A 19,896-nucleotide genomic window follows, 5' to 3' on the forward strand; every position below is an offset into this window, starting at 1 on the left:
ACAGATAAATGAATAATTTTTAGCAAGAGGAATTTTATTTATTTTTTTAGTATTTAAATTTTTTTAAATTTTAATTCAATTAATTAACATATAATGTATTATTGGTTTCAGAGGTACAGGTCTGTGATTCATCAATCTTATATAATACCCAGTGCTCATTACATCACATGCCTTCCTTAATGTCCATCACCCAGTTACTCTATCCCTCCACCCCCCTCCCCTCCAGCAACCCTCAGTTTGAGCAAGAGGAATTTTATATAACAATATATGTGAAGGGTTTGCTAAACTACATATAAAATGCATAACTGATACACCTCAAAGATATTTTAAATAGTAAATATAACTTTATATTTAAGACTTTAGTTAACGGTGTTTTACTGATTTTCCTAATCCTTTCTATAAATGCTGTCAGAGTTTTAGAAAAACACCATAAACAGAAGCCAATCTCAAGCATATGGTCTTACCTCTCTTGGCAAATTACCATTTTTCAGTGGTGTTTTTTTCAACTTTGTTCCCAAAAGCTTACATAAAATGTCACTCTAGGACAGTGTTTCTCAAATTTTAACATGCATGAGAATTACCTGGAGGACTTGTTAAACCACAGATTGCTAGTTCCCACCCCTGGAGGTTCTGATTTGGTCGGTCTGAGGTGGGGCCCAAGAATTTTCTACCAAGGTCCCAGGTGATGCTGATGCTGCTGGTTCAGCTTCTAAACTTTAAGAATCACTGCTCTACAAAAAAATTTTAAACCGATAATCTTTCAAATATTGTCTCTGGAATATCAGATTAGTCAAATAAAAATACATATTTCAGCTTTTTTGGAATCTGTGCAGCAAACGTCCAGCCTAAGCTTTTAATTATAGTTCACTCTCAATTATACAAATTAAGAGGGAATGTGCTTTCAAAAATCCAATTTATATGTTACTTTGAAATTCTCTGATTTAATATTTGGGAAGTCACAAGTCTGGCAACAATTATACAATAGTCTCTGAGTATCACAGTTTTAAGATTTTCCCTATTATAAATTAGAACTCTTTACCCAACTGATGCAAAATATTAGCCTAAAATCATAACTTTTAGGTCCAACTATGTCTTTTGAAAAATCTAACCATGAGTAATTTTCAAGACTTTCTAGAAATCCGTCTGGTTGAAACACAACTATAAGGTAAGATTCTTGTTAGTAAATACTTTACCCTCACAATCTGGGTGTGCTGTCGTTCAACAGCAAGGTGCAGGGCAGTTTGCTGGTTCACATTCTGGACATCCAGGTTAGCATTACCCTGAACGAGAAGAACAAAGTTTACGTACTCAAAACTTGACAACTGTGAACACTACAGCTATAACTTTTCATGAGGAGTAAGTAACACAGAACACTGTTGACCACCTTCCTCTCTTCCAGCTACCGCAACACTGTTCTCGTAACAGTTGCTGGCAATACAGCAAAAACTGGACGGGGCAGCAAACTTTCTGAGCTAGAACAGCACGTTTACAATAATTATTTATTATAGTGACTCCATATAGGAACAGTTAAAGAACAAAGTTCAGTACAGAGCTCAAACACAGCTCCATCTCAATCTCCATTATACAGTAAGAGGTAATTATTTCCTTTTGACTGTAAATGAAATTTCCTAAAAAGTTCTATTAGTGAGTCTTCTTACTGGATTTAGATTTACTTTAATGACCTAATAAGGTCACCTACTCTTGCTGCGTGACTGAGCTCTTATTCAGTGAAAAGGAACTTTGCTGGAGGGTGAGAAGACAATGTTTAATTAATTAGTACGTAAAAATACCTATTAAAGGGAAAGCAGAAAGTCCTACCAGGGTCCTGGGATAGTCAAAGCACTATATGAGAACAGCTGATGCCAAGGACAGAGGAAAGGAACTGAGAAGCAAAATTCTGAACTCACTGGCACCAAGGGACCTGGAGCTTCAAGAACTTAAGCAAGGATTCTGCCACATCATGCTCATTTCCTCGGCTCTAACACGGTCATAGTACAACCTATTGCCAGGGTTATTGTGATGATGGGCTTCAGGGGGGCTGCCCCAAAATAATGCCACTTTGGAATACTGATTATTTTGAATTAAAGTTACTTAAGAAACCGCCAGTGCAAGGACACTCTGACCTTCCTTTGCTCCCCTGAAAGCAGGAAATAAATTCTCTGTGAAGACTATCCTCCCTGCACTTGGAGGGTAGAAGGCATCCTTATTACCAGAGATAAGGAATTAAGGGCCAAGAACTGACTGTATAAATAAACTTTGTTACTTCGTTTATTTATTTGCTACCCCAAGCACAAACCCCTTTGTGAATTCTCCACAAATAATTGTTTGTTTAAAAGGTATAAAAGCGGGGCGCCTGGGTGGCTCAGTTGGTTAAAGCGACTGCCTTCGGCTCAGGTCATGATCCTGGAGTCCCGGGATCGAGTCCCGCATCAGGCTCCCTGCTCAGCAGGGAGTCTGCTTCTCCCTCTGACCCTCTCCCCTCTCATGCTCTCTCTCTATCTCATTCTCTCTCAAATAAATAAATAAAATCTTTAAAAAAAAATAAAAATAAAAGGTATAAAAGCTGCCAGCTTTGGTCACTTTAGATAGTCTCCTATTTTTCTGAGCTCCCATATGTACAAAATTAAATGTGTTTTTCTCTTGTTGTTATATCTCATGTCAATTTAATTATTAGACTAGCCAAAGAACCTAGAAGGGAAGAAAGAAAAAATTTTCCTTCCCTCCAGGAAGGATTAAGAAAAATAACAGGTAAAACTGCCCTATACAATGTCTTGCATAATAATTTAAAAAATGAAGCTAAGAAAAGGGCTACAAATTCAGAAGATAAACTTTATTATTCTGTTTACATCTTCGAACTATTCATGCCCTCTAAAGACAACTTTGAAACCCCACCTGTGCCCTTGCTCGGGGTGTTAGGTAGAGCTGAAACTCCAGTAATGCTACGACATATTCTAGAAGATGGGAGTTTCTGATTTGTCTTTATTATTTATGTTTCTCTGGGTGTCATCATGAAGAACTATATCTCAGCTTGTTTTCTTATCATGCCTTTTCTCATAGATACAGAAAATGAGGGATTTTCTTTTTAAGTTTCCTGAACTTTTCCATTATTAGATTTTCCAAAGTAGTATTCACTGTATGATGTACCATAATTCGTTTATTTAGACACTAGTTCGTGAACATTGGGCTTGCTTCCAGTTTGAGGTTATTACAAATAAAGCTGCTACAAATATTTAGTACAAGTATTTGTGTGGAAATGTTCTCTTTGGTACAATAGAAGGGGGGGTGCTGGGTTGTACAGTAAATACATGTTTAACTTTATTAAGAATTGCCAAACTGCTCTCAAAATGGCTGCTTTGGAAAACACCAGCAATGTATGTGAATTCTAAATGCACCACACCCTAACCAACATTTGGTTAATTTTCGTCATTTTCGTTGGTAGGTAGTAGTAGTAGATTAGTAGTATTTCACTGTGGTTGTAATTTCTAATCCCCTAATGATCTCTGGTAATCAAAGCAAAATCACAGGAAATATGGTCAACATACAAAAAATAACTGTATTTCTATGTTTGCAATATACAGACACTGAACTTTGAAACACTACAACTTATAATCGCATGAAAAAACTACTTAAAGATCAATCTAAAAAAAAGACAAATCTAAAATGTGCAGAGCAAACAAAATGCCAAGATTTTTTAATAGAAACTAATAATCTGATTCTAAAATTTATAGGAAAATTCAAAAGATCTAAAATATTGAGGTAATTCTGAGAAGAAGAACAAAGAACAAAGTTGGAGGACTTTAACTGATTTCAAGACTTACTAAAAAACAATAATCAAGATAGTGTGATATTGGCATAACGTAAGTTATCTGTATTTTGGATTGAAAAGGAAATTATCACAATTAATACTTCTAAGAGCAGTAACTTAATAATAAAGGCTTACTAGTCAATGGTATTGTAATAGCATTGTATGGTGACAGATGACAGCTACACTTGTGGTGAGCAGAGCATAATGAATAGAATTCCAATTGTCAAATCACTGTGTTGTATACCTGAAACTAATGTAACATTGTGTGTCAACGATACTTCAATAAAAAAATAATAAAAATTATGCCTTAAAATGGCAGGGGAAAACAGTTTAACTTTTGAACTATTTTTTTTATCTAAACTAGAATTCTATAGTTCATGGAGTGTCTATCCTATAATGTGATGCTAATTACACATAATGAACAATTTACTAAATTTTTCTGCTATTTCATCTTCTTAACTTAGAATGTAACTTCCTTGAAGTCAAGAGATCACAGATAATTCTTTGGTAACTTCAGTGCTTCTCTATGGCATATGTATTTAAAATTTTTGCTGAAAAACTAAAACATCATAAAACTACAGGAAATAAGTTCCCCCAAGATCCAATCTCATAAAAATATAACGTCATCTTATTTCAGAGATGAATGAAATGACTGAGGTGAACCTGTGCTGCTATCCAGCCAAGATTCCAGGAGTCCAGCAGTGGTCATGACCTGAATCCCCAGATCCTGGCTGCAGCCTGGTGTTACCTGATGGCAGTTGGCCACACAAGCTTAGATACCAACATAATGGTTCTTGGTCCTATGGCTAATGGATACTTACACAACAGTGGCAGTGATTCTGGAAAATCTCTGTTTGTTGATGCCTATTTCATCAGACCAATCCAGGAACACTGTAGGAGGGAATACTCAGGGCTAAAGGATACCCTCCACCCCCTTACACACACAGACACACACACACACACTCCACCCCCTTACACACACAGACACACACACACAGGGCTAAAGGATACCCTCCACCCCCTTACACACACAGACACACACACACAAACCAGTGTTAGGCAGAATGAATAGGTACCATATCTGAATTTGCATCATCTTGGGGTTTTACCATAACCTACCAACAGGTAGTTGATGAAGTAATAAATGAATGAATGGCAATATTATGGCACAGCTTTTCCTACCTGATGTACCAACAGTTCGGCCACTTCTACATGATTGTTAAGGGCAGCCAGATGCAAGGCAGTATAACCATCATCTTTCTTCTCATCCACAATCCATGGTCTTGGTAATTTAGATAGTAAAACACGCATTGCACTGAAAGTCAAGTTTATATGATTTTGATATTTACATAATTCAATATTTAATTAAATATTTCATTATTTTCTTTAGAAAAAATATGTCAAGGAAACTTTTGAAATAAAAAACATCCTTCTTTAAAGAAAATTATGCCCTCAGAGACAAATGAATTGTATTTTTTTCTAAATCTCTAATGTGCAGCTTTTTGATGCTTAAAGAGGTAAACAAACTATCACCATTTGGGGAATAGAATCAAACTAGAATAGGAGTATTACAAGGGGAAAACATTATGAGAGAAAAAAAAAACCAAAGGGGAAAGAAATATATCCAAACGAGGACATATTTATGGTTTTGTGGAAACTCTTAGGTTCAATTTGAATAGTATCTATTAATGAAAGAGTTAATAAAGAACAGCCAGGTAACAACAACGAAGTAGGAATAATAGTAATAAAAAGACAAATTTCATGTAACTGGTAGATTATCATGAATTGCAGTTAAAAATCTGATATATGTCATTTAGCAGTGCTAAATCTAGTTGATACCAAAACATGTAAAATGGTAATTATAATTTAATATTTAAAATTTAAGGATAACAAAATATTTCCAGAGCAAGACAGACAGTTATCCTAAAGACCATCAAAGATTAAAGCATAAAAGAGCAGGAGACGTAATTATCAAGAAGAGATACTTCTTCAAAAATAAACTACTGGGACTACTTCAAAATAAAAAGCTTTTGCACAGCAAAGGAAACCATCAACAAAAGACAACCTACTCAATGGGAGAAGATATATGCAAATGATATATCTGATAAAGGGTTAACATCCAAAATATATAAAGAATTTATACAACTAAACTCCAAAAAAAACAAACAATTTGATTAAAAAATGGGCAGAGGACCTGAATAGACATTTTTCTAAAGAAGACATACAGATGTCCAGCAGACACATAGAAGATGCGCAACATCACTAATCATCGGGAAATGTAAATCAAAACCACAATGAGAAATCACTTTACAACCTTGTAGAATAGCTAAAATCAGAGACAAGAAATAACATGCTGGTGAGAAGGTAGAGAAAAAGGAACCCTAGTGTACTGTTGGTGGGAAAATAAATTGGTACAGCTACTGTGGAAAACAGTATGGAGGGTCCTCAAAAAATTAAAAATAAAAATATCATATGATCCAATAATTCTACTATCAGGTATTTACCCAAAGAAAACAAAAACACTAATTCAAAAACATATGTGCACCCCTGTTCACTGCAGCATTTACAATAGCCAAGATATGGAAGCAATCCAAGTGTCCACTGATAGACGAAATGGATAAAGAAGATGTGGTGTATATATATAATGGAATATTACTTGGACATAAAAAGGATGAGATCTTGCCATTCGTGACAACAGGGATGGACCTAGAGGATACTATGCTAAGTGAAACAAGTCAGACAGAGAATACTATATGATTTAACTTATATGTGGAATCTAAGAAACAAATGAATAAACAGCAGAATCAGACCTATAAATACAGAGAACAAACTGATGGTTGCAAGAAGGGAGGGGGGTATGGCGTTAGGGAGGGGGAGCTATATACCCAAAATATATTGAGAATCACAGCTTAAAGACAACTTTCAGTGGCTGTTACTAAAGTTATAATCACTGCTTAGGGGTGAGAGAATTCTTTGGAAATCTATGGAAAACTATGGAGAGAAATGCACATTATATAGCTCTGCCCACAATTTTGAGAGGCTACAAACCCCTAGATCCCACTCGCAGACCTCATACAAAGCTCAGGTTTCCTGCTTTAGTTCGTTTACAGTAATTACAAGGATTCTAATCTTCCTCCTTCACCGGATTAAAATAAGATACTAGATATTGGGGCACCTGGCTGGCTCAGTTGGTAGAGCATGTGACTCTTAATCTCATGGCTGTGAGTTCGAGCCCCACATTGGGTGAAGAGATTACTTAAAAATAAAATCTTTTAAAAAAGAGAGAGAGATACTAGATATTATGTAACTTTGCCTCAGATTCTTAATGGGGAAAACTTCTAGTACCACACTGTATTACTGAATGTTTGGATTTGGCATTATCATGATGCCAATGCCAAACATTATCTAGCACTCTACACATCTGACCATGTGAGAAATGGAATTTATAAGGGTTTTATGATTCTTTTGGAGAGTTTAGAAGATGTAAGTATTAAATCATGTGGAAAAAAAGTTTCAGTAAAAAAAAATGTAATTATAAGATAATAATGTAAACACATTGATTTAAACAAAAACTGTGATAGGATTATGTTGAGAGAAATGGTAATAGATGATGTCAATAGCTTTAAATCTTCATTTCTCATGACATGAAATCAGTAGATAATATCTACAATTGATGCATTAGGAAAACTACAGGACAAGCTGGAAGTTATTGGGGGAGGGGTGTAGGGGGAACAAAGGGATGAAGAGGGATAAAGCAGAAAATAGTTCTCTTTTATTATAAGCTTTGCAGTAGTATTTGATTTACTTATGCATATATATTAGATTTAAAAAATTTAAGTCAAAACACTAAAATAATATTTAGGCTTACTATGTTAAAATCTTTTAAATTTGCTACTTTAGTTCTTATAGCCAAGATATATAAATATGACAGTAAGTTTTACATTATAAGGTGTGGTTTCATGCTAATTTCATCAAGTTTTTTTTTTTAAGTCACATTATTGAATAGATATCCTTGAGAAGATGGTTCTTAATGAAACCATGTTTCCCACTACTTTGCATTCCTGTTTCAGAAGTACCTTCCCATATTATGCTGCCAACAACTCGAAAGAAAGGGAAAGAGGAGCAGTTCCTTCTCTGGGCATAAGCTATCCACTGAGATGGAGCCATTCACTAACTTGTTCTGGGCTTTTGCATTTCCTAAGTGAAAAAGCTAGAGAAAGCTGAAGTCTCTCAGAAAGAAGAGCCAATGGCTCAGAAGGTTAGTGAGGTACTTAAACAGAAATAGATATGTATTCCTGAAAGCCCTCTGCCATCTGCCATCTCTCACTATCTTTTATCTTTTTGCTTTTCCTCTAAGTACAAAATGAGTAACTGAAGTATAAGAGCAAAAGAAAGATGGTAATTCCAGGCTACTGTCAGAAGTGACAAAAATGATCCCAGTCCCTTCTAGATAACATTCTATAAAGTCCATCAAATCCTAATACTAAAATGCAAAATTCAGATTTTCAGAGAGCAAGTTTTCACTTCAGAACCAATCCATTCTGTTAATTAGTCCCACTTACGTGGGGTGGACAATCTGAGGCGCCCACAGTCCAACCAGGCATGCTGCTGCCGGCTGTCCCCTGCAGCGCTGTCGTTCCTCAAGAGGAGACCTAGGCTGTAAGTACTCAGGCCCACAGGGCTGCTGGGATCAGGGCGTTACCAGTTTGGCACATCAATAATTGTATTGAGTCAACAGGCTCTCACCTGTGGAGCACAGTACATGAGATTTGGCGGTATTTTCCCTAATGCCCAAACACTCTTCTTTAGTTCTCAATCTGGTTGTTTTCCAAGAGGTTAAGGACATGGATGGTTTAAAGATAAGATCTTGCTACCAGTTAAGCAGGCATTTGTGAAGAGTGCCAAAGAAGCATTAAGTTCCGGAACAACTAATAGTGGTGCCTAGTATAATCCCTGGCACTTGGTAATACTCAAACGTTTGCTGAATGATGAACAAATGAGTTCTAAGAAGTAGAGGGACAAGCAGCTGTCTACATTGGTATGTAGCAGTCAAATGGCACTGGGTCCATTTTTAGGGCCTGCCATGCTTTACAAACTTTCTTCAGAGATAGGCAACATTTTTCTAAACAAACCCAAGTAGATAAACTGTGGAGGTCTTACATATTAATGTAAAAAAAAAATTAGATCACTAAATGCTTGCTAAGTTAATGAACAATCCCTCAAATAATAAAGCTAATAAAGCCTGTCAGTCCAGAATTCATAAAGGAACCTACTAAGAAAGCTGATCAATCCCAAGCAGAAGTTCTTCAGGGCATACTAAAAGCAGATCAGTATGTGATATTCTAAACATATTTTTGTTCGATACCTACCCCCATCTGAATGGATGCAGACAAGAAGCCTGGGAAGATACACACCCAGATGCTATCCATGGTCATCACTTTAATAAATGAATATAGCTGGTTTTTATTTTCTTTCATCTACTTATAGCTAGTGAATAGATATTAGTTAGATGTTTTTAAATTCTTTTTTTGGTGTGCTTTTATCCCCCCCCCCCCACCAAACTTTTTTTTGACAGATACCACAATTAAAAGGCTTGTTAATGTAGCCTAATTTTGTTAAGTAAGAATTTGGATATAGAATTTAGCTCAAAATGAGAAAGAGATATGCAACAATTCAGACTGCAGAAGAGTTGTATAGCTGAGTACTCAAGTTTTCTTAAACTAAAGACAACCAAAATGATCTCTTAAATGACCAATCAGTTCTTATTTCTCCTTCTATGTTTAAACCAGGGCCCTGTTTTACTTATCTTTATGTCCCCTTTGTATGCCTAGTAAAAGGAGCTCAAAGTTTTGTTGAATGGAACAAAAGAAGAAACAATCAAATGAACAATCATTTCTGAATATAATGGAGGCGAGGATTTAGCAACCTATTAAATTTCTGGTATATTCTTAAGTCCCCAAGAGTGGTAATTCCCTAACTGGTTTCATTATTACAAACCAGAGCAGGAGCATGGTGTGGTGGTAAAGAGCTCAAAGTCTGAAGCCAAACTATCTGGGTTCAAATTCTGGCATTAGCAAAGTGAATGGCTGGTGACTTTAGCAGTTACTTAACTTCTATGCCTTGGTTTCCTCATCTATAAAATGTGAGAAGAATCACAGATTCTATTTCAAAGAAGTTGTTATGAAAATTTAAAAGGGTTTAGAAGAGTACCAGCACTTTATACATTTGCTTTTAAAAACAAAAACAGGGGCACCTGGGTGGCTCAGTCGTTGAGCGTTGCCTTCGGCTCAGGTCATGATCCCAGGGTCCTGGGATCAAGCCCCGCGCTGGGCTCCCTGCTCAGCGGGGAGCCTGCTTCTCCCTCTCACACTCCCCCTGCTTGTGTTCCTTCTCTCACTGTCTCTCTCTCTGTCAAATAAATAAATAAAATCTTTAAAAAAAATAAAAATAAAAAAACAATAACAACCACAACAAAAAAACCTTTCACTGCTACAAAATGGTTAGAAAAAAATGAGGCGATTTAGAAACCTGAAAATTACCCTGTCTTAAACTGAGACAGGTGTCATCTTCTCACAATATGTGTAAAAGTATTCCAATATCTAGGAAAGCTGGCTCTTCAAAACTGACAAACGTCCACAGAAGCACTCTTCATGTCATTGCTTTAAAAGAGTCATCCAAAATAATTCACCTGCTATGGTATTAAATGCTAAAGACAAAAAGAATATCAAGGACAAACTTCCCTTGTAGGAGACTGAGCTTAAAAAACTGGTAAGAGTTTTTCTTGATTCTTAATTGAATCAATACTTAACAGAATACTGTATTTGAATTAAGAACAAGGTATAGATTTGGTTTAGGGAAGAACAAAGCTTCTCTTGGGCATTTTTAGATTTGTAAAATCTTAAAACTGTATCTCCACAATTACATTAGATTTGATGTTATAATATTCTTTTCTCCTTGGTTAAAAAAAATTTCAACTTTACCATTTATTGTGAATATGCTATTAAAATTTAGAGCAAAAGTATTTTTTCCTTTGAAGCATATAGTATTATGCTTCATTATAGATTAGGTTAATGACTGTTTCATAGTCTCTGGTAAAGTAGAAATGTTATAGATCAGATTAATGACTAATTCATAGTCTCTGGTAAAGTAGAAATGATCATGCCTAAATGTTATTTCAAAAAATTTAAAAGGAATGGCAATGTCAAAAGAAGGGAAAAAAATACTTTGCATCTGAAAAATGAAATAGAATAAAAATGTTATTAATAGTAGTTCTGTATGTAATATATAGTAAGGAATAATAATAGTTCTGTATGTATAGTTTCAATATAAAAGTACACAATTACTCAAAAGCATTCCGGACCATTTCTCATCTAAGCACTATAAAAAAATAACTGAAACTGACATTGAATTAAAAGTTTTAAGTAGCATTTTTCCAAGATTTCATTTACACACTACTCTTTTCTTCCTTAATGATCTCTCTCCATTTTTAATACATAGGTTCTACTTACCATTTCTACATATTTTCCATTCAAATATTATTCCTTAAATTTAAAAAGCATGTGTAGCAACAACTAGCTCTAAAGATAACCCTGCAAAATCTCTTCAGGCCTTTAGTTATGTAAAATATCATCATCCATAATATTTTTTACTAACAAAAAATTAGGTTATGAAATATATTTTGGCAGCAGAGGGATTTTACTTGTTCCAGGTCTGTCTAAAGACTGCCTTGCAACTAGCCAGGGTAATATTTTTCCTCTTTCCTTTTTTCCTCTGCAGTGCTTCTAAGTATAGTGACAGCCGCATCAGGCTTTCCTGGTCTCAGCGCAAGCTCAGTGAAAATCTGGGAAATGTAAGTGGAAACATGAGAGACCGCTTTATTTGGCAGTGCTTTAAAAAAAAAGGGGGGGGGCAGAACAAATGGCAAAGCAGTGTTTGGACCGCAGGATGAACAATCAATAGGCAGAAAGCAAGATAGAAGCTTCCTCCACTTTTGGATCGACAATCGACAGCTGAGAGACTATTTTTTGCTATGGTTGACTAAATATGGTCAGGGAAGAGAGAGGCACAAGAGAGCCTGTTTGCCTGGGAGTGCATGTTTCAAATGCTTAGCTGCCTATAAAGCTGTAACAGTTTAGCCCGTGGCCACTGAGAGAAGAATATAAGTTAACCTCTGTAGTGACCATGGGGAAGTCCTGACCTTCCTTGCAGACTTGACCTCTGGATATGACAAGGTGGCTTCACTACAGATCTACCAATTAATCCTGGAAACTAAAAACCAAAAACAAATCAAAAAAAAAAAAAAAAAAAACCAAAAAAACAACTTCACAGCAAGAAAGATACAGAATATTTCCTGAGAAGTCAGAAGAACCTAATGTATTCTGGTGGGCAAAAGAAAATAGGGTGAATGTTTACAGTTACTTGGGGGGAGTGAGGTGTGTTTTGGTTTTTGGCTTTTTGTTTTTTTTAGATTATAAAATTAACTTCCTTTGCAACTTTCTGCCCTCTTCTGAAGCATTTTATCTGAAAATAAGCAAAGTTCATTTTCTTGGCCATTATACCAACCTTTCTTGGTTGCTTAACTTTCTGTACAGCAGATACAAGGTACTCATATCTGTGCAATACTGGTAATATGACCTTCCAAATCAAATGGCCAACTTTGATTCAGTTTTGTTGTTTGTTTTTTTTAAGGCAAAGGGAAGGGAGAGGGAAAAGATGGCTTTTTTGGGTTTTTCTGTTTGTTCATTTGTTTTTCAAATGTATCTTAAAAGGTGGGGTTCTGTGTTCACTGATACGGCCCTTTGCTTCCCTCGGCTCATGGAAAGAAGTGCTGAATCAGCGAATAGAGTGAAGGACCGATCAAGAGGAGATGGCAGCTGCTGATGTGACTCTCTAGGTCATTATCTCTCTTCCTCCTGCAAAAGCTGCATGGCACTAAACTTACAGGTAACAACACCATAACGCCTGCACTTTTAAGGATACTTATGACTTTCTGCATGCTTACCTATTATGACTCGATACATGCTTCTATTGTTAAAGTCTATCTGGGCATTGCCTAATTTCATAGTTCAAGTAGATAGCTTATGTAGCGTAAAAAGGAATGTTGTTCAAGTATCCTGGCAGATAATTCTTGATCTCAAAAATGTACAAATCCATTACTGTCACTGATGTTACTGAAGATTTAGTCTTTGTTTCAGATTAAATAATGATTTTGCATCCTTAGTAAATCACATCCTGCTTCCAAAGTACGCTACCTTTTAAAAACTATTAACTGTCTATTTCAAGGTTTAGTCAACCAAGAGACTTGGCAGATCACAAAATACTTAATGCTAACTTTTAGTTGGTCACAAAAATAAATCAGAATGTGCATGGTAAATCCTAACACTGCACTGCTGAAACTGCTGTAGTGCTGGGCCATCTACTGCTACATTCTGATTTGCTCTCTCTGAGCTTCACCAACTTTTTATCACGGGCTGCAGAAATTCGACTTTCCCTACCTTTTTGTTTTCTCCTTTCCCGAATCTGAAAATTTCTTATGGTGTTCTTTTAATTAACCTTTTAATACCACAATAATTAAAGGCAACTCACCAACTATAATGTCTTTTCAAGCTAAATGATCAAGTGCAGACCCTGGTGTCACAGGCTAACACCTTTAAATTCTTTTCAGTGAGACTTTAGAAAAGACTGTTCTGGTAGTGATCCTTTATACCAAAAAAATTAAAGAATCAAAAGAACCAAACTCACCAAAATTAGATATTTATACATCTATTCGAAAGTGTATTCAACCCAAACAAAAGCACCAAAATGCAAAATTCAGGTAAGTAACTAATAAAGACAAAGGAACGAGAAAGAAGTTCTCAAATAATCATGAGTTCCTTATCTGTGACCTTTAAAAAAAAATAACAAAAAATTCATCATCTTTAAAACTTCAGTTCACTCACACTCTAAAAAGATCTAGCTTTTCTCCTTGTTCTTTCAACAGAAGAAGTACTAATTGGTTAACTGGTTAAGTTTTCAATAAGATATCTAGTTTGTAAAAAGAATTTGCACTGAATTCATTACTATCTACCTGCAGGATCTAGAAGCAAACTACAAAATAAGAAGAAATTCCTCTGAAGACAATGAAGAAACACTAGGCTGATCTTACCAATTTCTGAAATATACTCTGTAAAACCTCCACTGATTCTATGAATCTCTTGCAAAAACAACCAGACCAGGACAAAGTTCAACAGATAACTGGTTAGTGTTTAGACGTATCTATGTCCACCAAGAACAAGGAGCCATGAATGGCACTAATGCCATGCTTCAGGTAAATCTATTATAGTTTAGTCTTTGATAGTCTCTGCCAATGATCTACCACTACTCTGTATCAGTAAACTAAATGTTTTACTAACAAATGGGAAAATAAAACATTTCATGTTTTTACAGCTAACAACTTAGTAAAACCTACTCAGAGTACATACTTCTTTATGTACCCATATGAACATACAATGCTATGGAATGTAAAGAAGTATGTATTTTTGGTAGGCAATAAACTGCCAGGAGGGAACTACACTGCAGCTAAAAGAAGCTCTTGCTTCTTTCTATGTGAATGACCTTCATATGGTAAATTAACCTAGTATCAAAGAGATGACCTTTGGCAATACTAACACCATAAAAATGTACCTACTACTTTTAGATGGAAACTAAATGCTGTGAAGATTTCTACTTTGTGAAGAATCAACCAAGGAGATTTAAAATTATCAAGAAACTCCTTTTACATCTTCTAAGTTTAAAATGTACTATGTTTTACATTTTTAAATTAAGTATTCACATGATTAAAATTTGAATACTGAAAAGAAATCAGTATTACTAGAACAAAAGAGTGAGGGATACACATGACCTATTTTCTGTCTCCACAATATGATCTTAATTGAAGTATATATCATATTAGTAGGATTAACTGATTTGTTAAGAATAACAAGGTATAACAAAAGCTGATGTCATTACATTTTAGCAATTGTTCTTGATAGTTTGATAAATTTATAGTCTACTAATATTAGAGGAATTTCTGAACAAGTTTTGTTGTTTTAAGCTTTCTTTTTGAAAGCTACATAGTCATAATTCGAAAAGACTATCTTTTAAGTAACATTCTACTCTCAAAAAAAAGTGTTGTCCTCAAATTAATCAGGTCCTTAATCTAGTGTTCGCTTTGTATAAATACTGTTTACTTAGAATAAATTAAAACATAAGATTTATGCATGAAAAATGACAAAATTCTGGGCCATATTGTAGGTTAACAGGGCACGCTGGTAAAAGATGGCCAAATATTTAAAAGAAATTAATTTATTATCGATATTATCCTTGAATTTGCTTTCTCCAAAGGGGCACATAAAATGAAAACACTATAGCCAAAAAACCAATTTACACAGACAGAATAATCATGTTTCACTGGTACAGGGCAACAGCAATTCAATTTTTATAAACACGTTAGGGCCCACTATTTGTAATGTGTTGGAGATATCATAATACTTTTTTTGTACCTTATACAAAATTTATTTTGTATAATATACACTTACATATTAACAGAAATCATAAATAATAAAGCTGCTGGCAATACTTTATAAGCAGTACCTGTTTCAAGCTACTATGATAGGCTTAGAAAAAAAGAAATACTAATATTCATATACTCTAATCATTTCTTACTAAAAGTATTATTTCAACTGGAATATTCAGATGTGTATAAAAAGCATAATGATAATTTGAAAATTTTTATGTGTCCCAAGTTGAACAGAAATGGCTATAAGGTCAACTACAGTTATAACTGAAAATATGTATCTCAAAAGTATAGGTTCCTCTATAAAACTACTCAAAGGGTATTACTATACTCATGTTTTATAACATTCTAAAATTATAGAGCATTATAAAATTGTAGAACAATTATATCCATTATTCTCTAGGCATGAAAGTTTTTAATAACTATTTTAAAACAACCTGGTGACAAAGATTCTCATTGCTATAATATTAAGAGTACATAATCCTCAGAAAATAAAATGACAGCATCTGCTATTCATTTTAAAAAGTAAAATTATATACTGATTCTAGTGCTTACAAGTTTAACTGAACATATCTGAGTCTTTTCAGTCATTCTAAAATGTCACATCCATCACTTAGATCAGCTGTTCATTTTTAACTGAGTACATAGTAAACTCTGGGCATCTGCTGACACTGGTGTAACTCAAACATTTCAACTGTCTCTCTGACAGGGATAACAGATGCTGACATTATCAAATGCTGTACTATTTTTTTTCCATGGCCTCTCCTTGCCCCGATATGGCCAGTATATGAAACTGAACTGCCATCCAAAAGCACACTTGAGCAACTGGATCTGCTAAACAGCTCCCATATAACTAGTAAAAATAGAAGCCAGTTTTATTGCTATCTTCAGCACTTAAGTCCAGGCAATTTAACACCTGTTTCATTTCTATTAGAATATATGGAAAGAATTGTAGTTACATTAATTTCACCAGCAGCATGATACTACGAACCAACAGATGCAGAATATACTTAATATGAGAACTTTTTGAATACTGCCTGAATTAGTGCTGACCTTTTCCCAGTCTAATTCAAAACAGTAACTTTCTTTACTCTGTATTTCACTGAAAGCACTTACTTTATAGGCAAACTATAATATCTCAAAGTTTTATTTTTGCAAGTATATTTAAGGAGGTATCCCTTCCCTGATACTGAAATGCAACAATGAAATCAAATTACAACAAACATTTGCTGTACTGACTTTTAAAGTATTACTCATGTAGTAGATTTTTAAATTAAATTCATTGATTATAGCTATGCACCACAAGTCCATGTATTATTAAGCTGATAATGGAACTAACTAGGCAATCTGTACCCAAAATGATGGAGAACTCAGTCAGGGAAATAGACATTGAAAAGGGTTAAATTACTAACCTATGATTAGTAACACTACATAAGCAAAAACAAAGAAAAAAGTTGGCATGCATGGTAGTTCCTTTCAACACAAGTCCAAGCAATACACTGAATACACGTGTGATCTATTTATAAACCAAAGGGCAGAGGCACTGTCTTAAGGCCACTCATATTCCTCCACCCTCCCTATCAGGAACTTGCTATTAGCTCTCAAGTATAATACTAAATAAAGGAGCAGTGGTAGAAAGCTTACCAGTACTCTTCCCTAACCTATTAGCATACTTACTTGGTTCACTGCCTAAAGATAAATACAAAATAGTACTCTGAAATACATCAAGGTCTATTTGTTTCTTCAAATGCTGTTGGTTTTAAAACAGGTTATTGTCTACATTTAAGAATTATGCAAAGCTGTACACTGATAATTCCTTAATGCATCAACAAAATGTTAAAGGGCAAAGACTTGCTCTGTTCGAGAAGGAAATAGTAGGAAAAGTGCCTTTAAAATAGAAAAGTTTACATGTAATGACTGAAGTACTGACATGAGAATATCTAACATTTGTAGAAAGTCCATAACCATAATTGTACAAATAAAAAGCATTTCAACTCTTTTGTATCCCAAACTAGCAGCACTGCAATGCTTTGCTAGAGCTGGTAAAATGGAACCAAATCGCCTCTTCAATGGATTTGGTCCCCTTCAACCAGCTGTAGCTATGCATTGATTACTACAGGACAGCCAACCTTTTCATTTATGAATATCAATCACATGTTGACTAATTTCAGCTTATTTAAATTATTCAGATTGTGGTTTAAATCAAATAATTTGTTACTGTTAATTCTCCTTGGGAGAACCACAGTGGTTAACAATGTTTATAAAAAGTTTTATGAAAAATGTGTGGATGACTTAAGGACTGCAAATAAAATAATTTTATTATTTACCGTCTTGGTGTTACATTTTTTTTATCTTCAGAATAGAAATGGCAATGAAATGTAGCCTATGCTGCATAATAAAAAAATACACTTCCTCCAAAGGAAGAAAATATTTGGGAAGGTGACCTAAAACCTACCTGAACATAATGGGAACACCACAGTGTGGTTCCTATGGACATGCACGTATTTTAAATTAAAGAAAATATAACATTAAATATAATACTCTAGAAATGCTGGGTCACTATCTTCCAGGATTAGCATTTAATTTTACTGCAATTTACCTGAATATTGATAAAGGTAAAAAAGAAAAATGAACGATTCTGCAGAATATTTTGTGCAGAGACTGAAACAGGATCTAGTTCTTCCAACCCCAAAAGTTTTTAACCTTCAGAAAAGAAAGGAAATGCTAAGTACCATGGCTTTTTACTATGTAGGTATTTCACCTCTCCATACTTGTTTCCTCAGTTGTAAAATGAAGATCTCTTCTAATAATAACACCCTATGACTCTCCTCACTCTGTCTTCTTTGTCCTTCACAAAATAAAGATACACACAAGCCTCTCTCTCTCAGGGGAGAGAAAATGAAGGAAGAGGAAAAATGATAAGTTATCCAACATCCCTCTATTTTTCTTACTGACTGCAATGCAATTATAGGTAATAAAATGTTCTTTAACACATGGAAACAAACATTTCAGTAATTAATGAAGGGTTACTGATGGCAAGTAGTAGTTTAAAAATCTACATGTTCACACAATCTTCAACAGTCCACTCCTCTATTTAAAAGTGAAGATCATCCCTTAAAAGAATGTGGGCAAAGGAAAGTTTATATAGATAAATCTTATCACTGCATTCAAATTATTAGGCCTACCTGCTCATTTTAATCACATTTCAATTAGTTACATTAAATATTTATGTATTAGAAGGCACATCATGTTTGAGAGTGGATGCATGGCACATAAGAGAAAATGGACACACTATATAGTATCATTTAATACACTCTCAGCTACTTTTTATATATAGCACTCTGCATGTTCAGAGTTTATAAGAAAAACATTAAACACAAAGATATGGTCTAGATTATCAAATCTTCATATATTCAACATAGTCTCATTTACCAGGCCTTATTTCAGAATTTTAAAAGTTAAATAAAGGTATCATAACATTCTAGAGGGAAAATTATGAGTTGCTCATATATTCAGTATGATTTAGTATGTGCCTTTGTGGGAATAAACAAGTAAGTAAGAAATGCCTGTGAAGTTATCTTTTTTTTTTATTTAAGATTTTATTTATTTATTTGAGAGAGAGAGAGAGAGAAACAGTATGAGAGGGGAGAGGGTATGAGGGAGAAGCAGTCTCCCCCCTGAGCTGGGAGCCCGATGTGGGACTTGATCCCAGGACTCCGGGATCATGACCCGAGCCGAAGGCAGTCGCTTAACCAACGCTTAACCAACTTAACCAGGCGCCCCTGCCTGTGAAGTTATCTTAGCACTAACCTAAAAACACAAGTGTATCACATCATGTGGTCTATTCATATTTTGCTGTTACTTTTCACACTCAATTTATATTAAAGAAAAATTTGTAAATAACACTATATAAGGTAACTTTATAATACTGCTAAGAGTACCTCCAAAATATCTATCCAGTATCAGTACTTCCAAAATACTTAGCTGGTTTTTGGCCAGCTCTGCAGAGAATACTGCTAATTTATTTTCATGCCTGTTAAGGAGATCTAGTAACTTAATTAAGAGCTAAAAATGCAACATCCTCACAGAAAGTACCTAAGTAATGTGCCAATTAATGGTATTCCAAAGAAATTTAGTTTTCATTTTCAACAACAGCAATGCTTCCTGCTCTTCATTTAAAGCTGAAATTTCACCTGTATACAAAAAAAGACAATATGGCTAAACTCTAGGGAAAATGTCTCTAAATATCAAAAATAAGAAAAAGGGGTGCCTGGGTGGCTCAGATGGTTAAGCGTCTGCCTTCGGCTCAGGTCGTGATCCCAGGGTCCTGGGATCGAGTCCCGCATCGGGCTCCCTGCTCCTTGGGAGCCTGCCTCTCCCTCTGCTTCTCTCTCTCTCTCTCTCTGTCTCTCATGAATAAATAAATAAAATCTTTAAAAAAAAAAAAAAAAAAAATAAGAAAAAGCATGGTTCTCTTGGTTAAGATTCCTGAAATAAAAGATCTATATTAAGACATATGCTATTCTAAGGCGCCTGGGTGGCTCAGATGGTTAAGCAT

The 19,896-nt window shown here is 34.8% G+C and overlaps 1 protein-coding gene and 1 long non-coding RNA gene across 5 annotated transcripts in view; one reads left to right on the forward strand and one right to left on the reverse strand.

Annotated features, from left to right (window-relative positions):
• Positions 1-19,896, reverse strand: part of MIB1 (MIB E3 ubiquitin protein ligase 1) — a 132,531-nt gene that overhangs the window by 25,461 nt on the left and 87,174 nt on the right. For both annotated transcript variants that reach the window (XM_045886943.3, XM_064577845.1), the window contains exons 13-14: positions 4,988-5,120; positions 1,194-1,280 (exon numbers count right to left, since the gene is read on the reverse strand). In XM_045886943.3, coding sequence (XP_045742899.1) covers positions 1,194-1,280; positions 4,988-5,120 — 220 coding nt within the window. The remainder of the gene's footprint in view (positions 1-1,193; positions 1,281-4,987; positions 5,121-19,896) is intronic.
• LOC123852713 (uncharacterized) lies at positions 11,909-14,881 on the forward strand. Of its 3 annotated transcripts, none has more exons than XR_006792983.3 (3): positions 11,909-12,237; positions 12,574-12,748; positions 13,878-14,881. It is a non-coding gene; the product is annotated as an uncharacterized LOC123852713 (long non-coding RNA). The 3 variants fall into 3 exon arrangements; XR_006792982.3 differs by having other exon boundaries at positions 11,910-12,205; XR_008507038.2 differs by having other exon boundaries at positions 11,912-12,186.

This window comes from Mirounga angustirostris, unplaced genomic scaffold, assembly GCF_029215605.1.
Source record: "Mirounga angustirostris isolate CCGP_5_RB_7025 unplaced genomic scaffold, mMirAng1.0.hap1 SCAF_14, whole genome shotgun sequence".
Classification (NCBI taxonomy): domain Eukaryota; kingdom Metazoa; phylum Chordata; class Mammalia; order Carnivora; family Phocidae; genus Mirounga; species Mirounga angustirostris.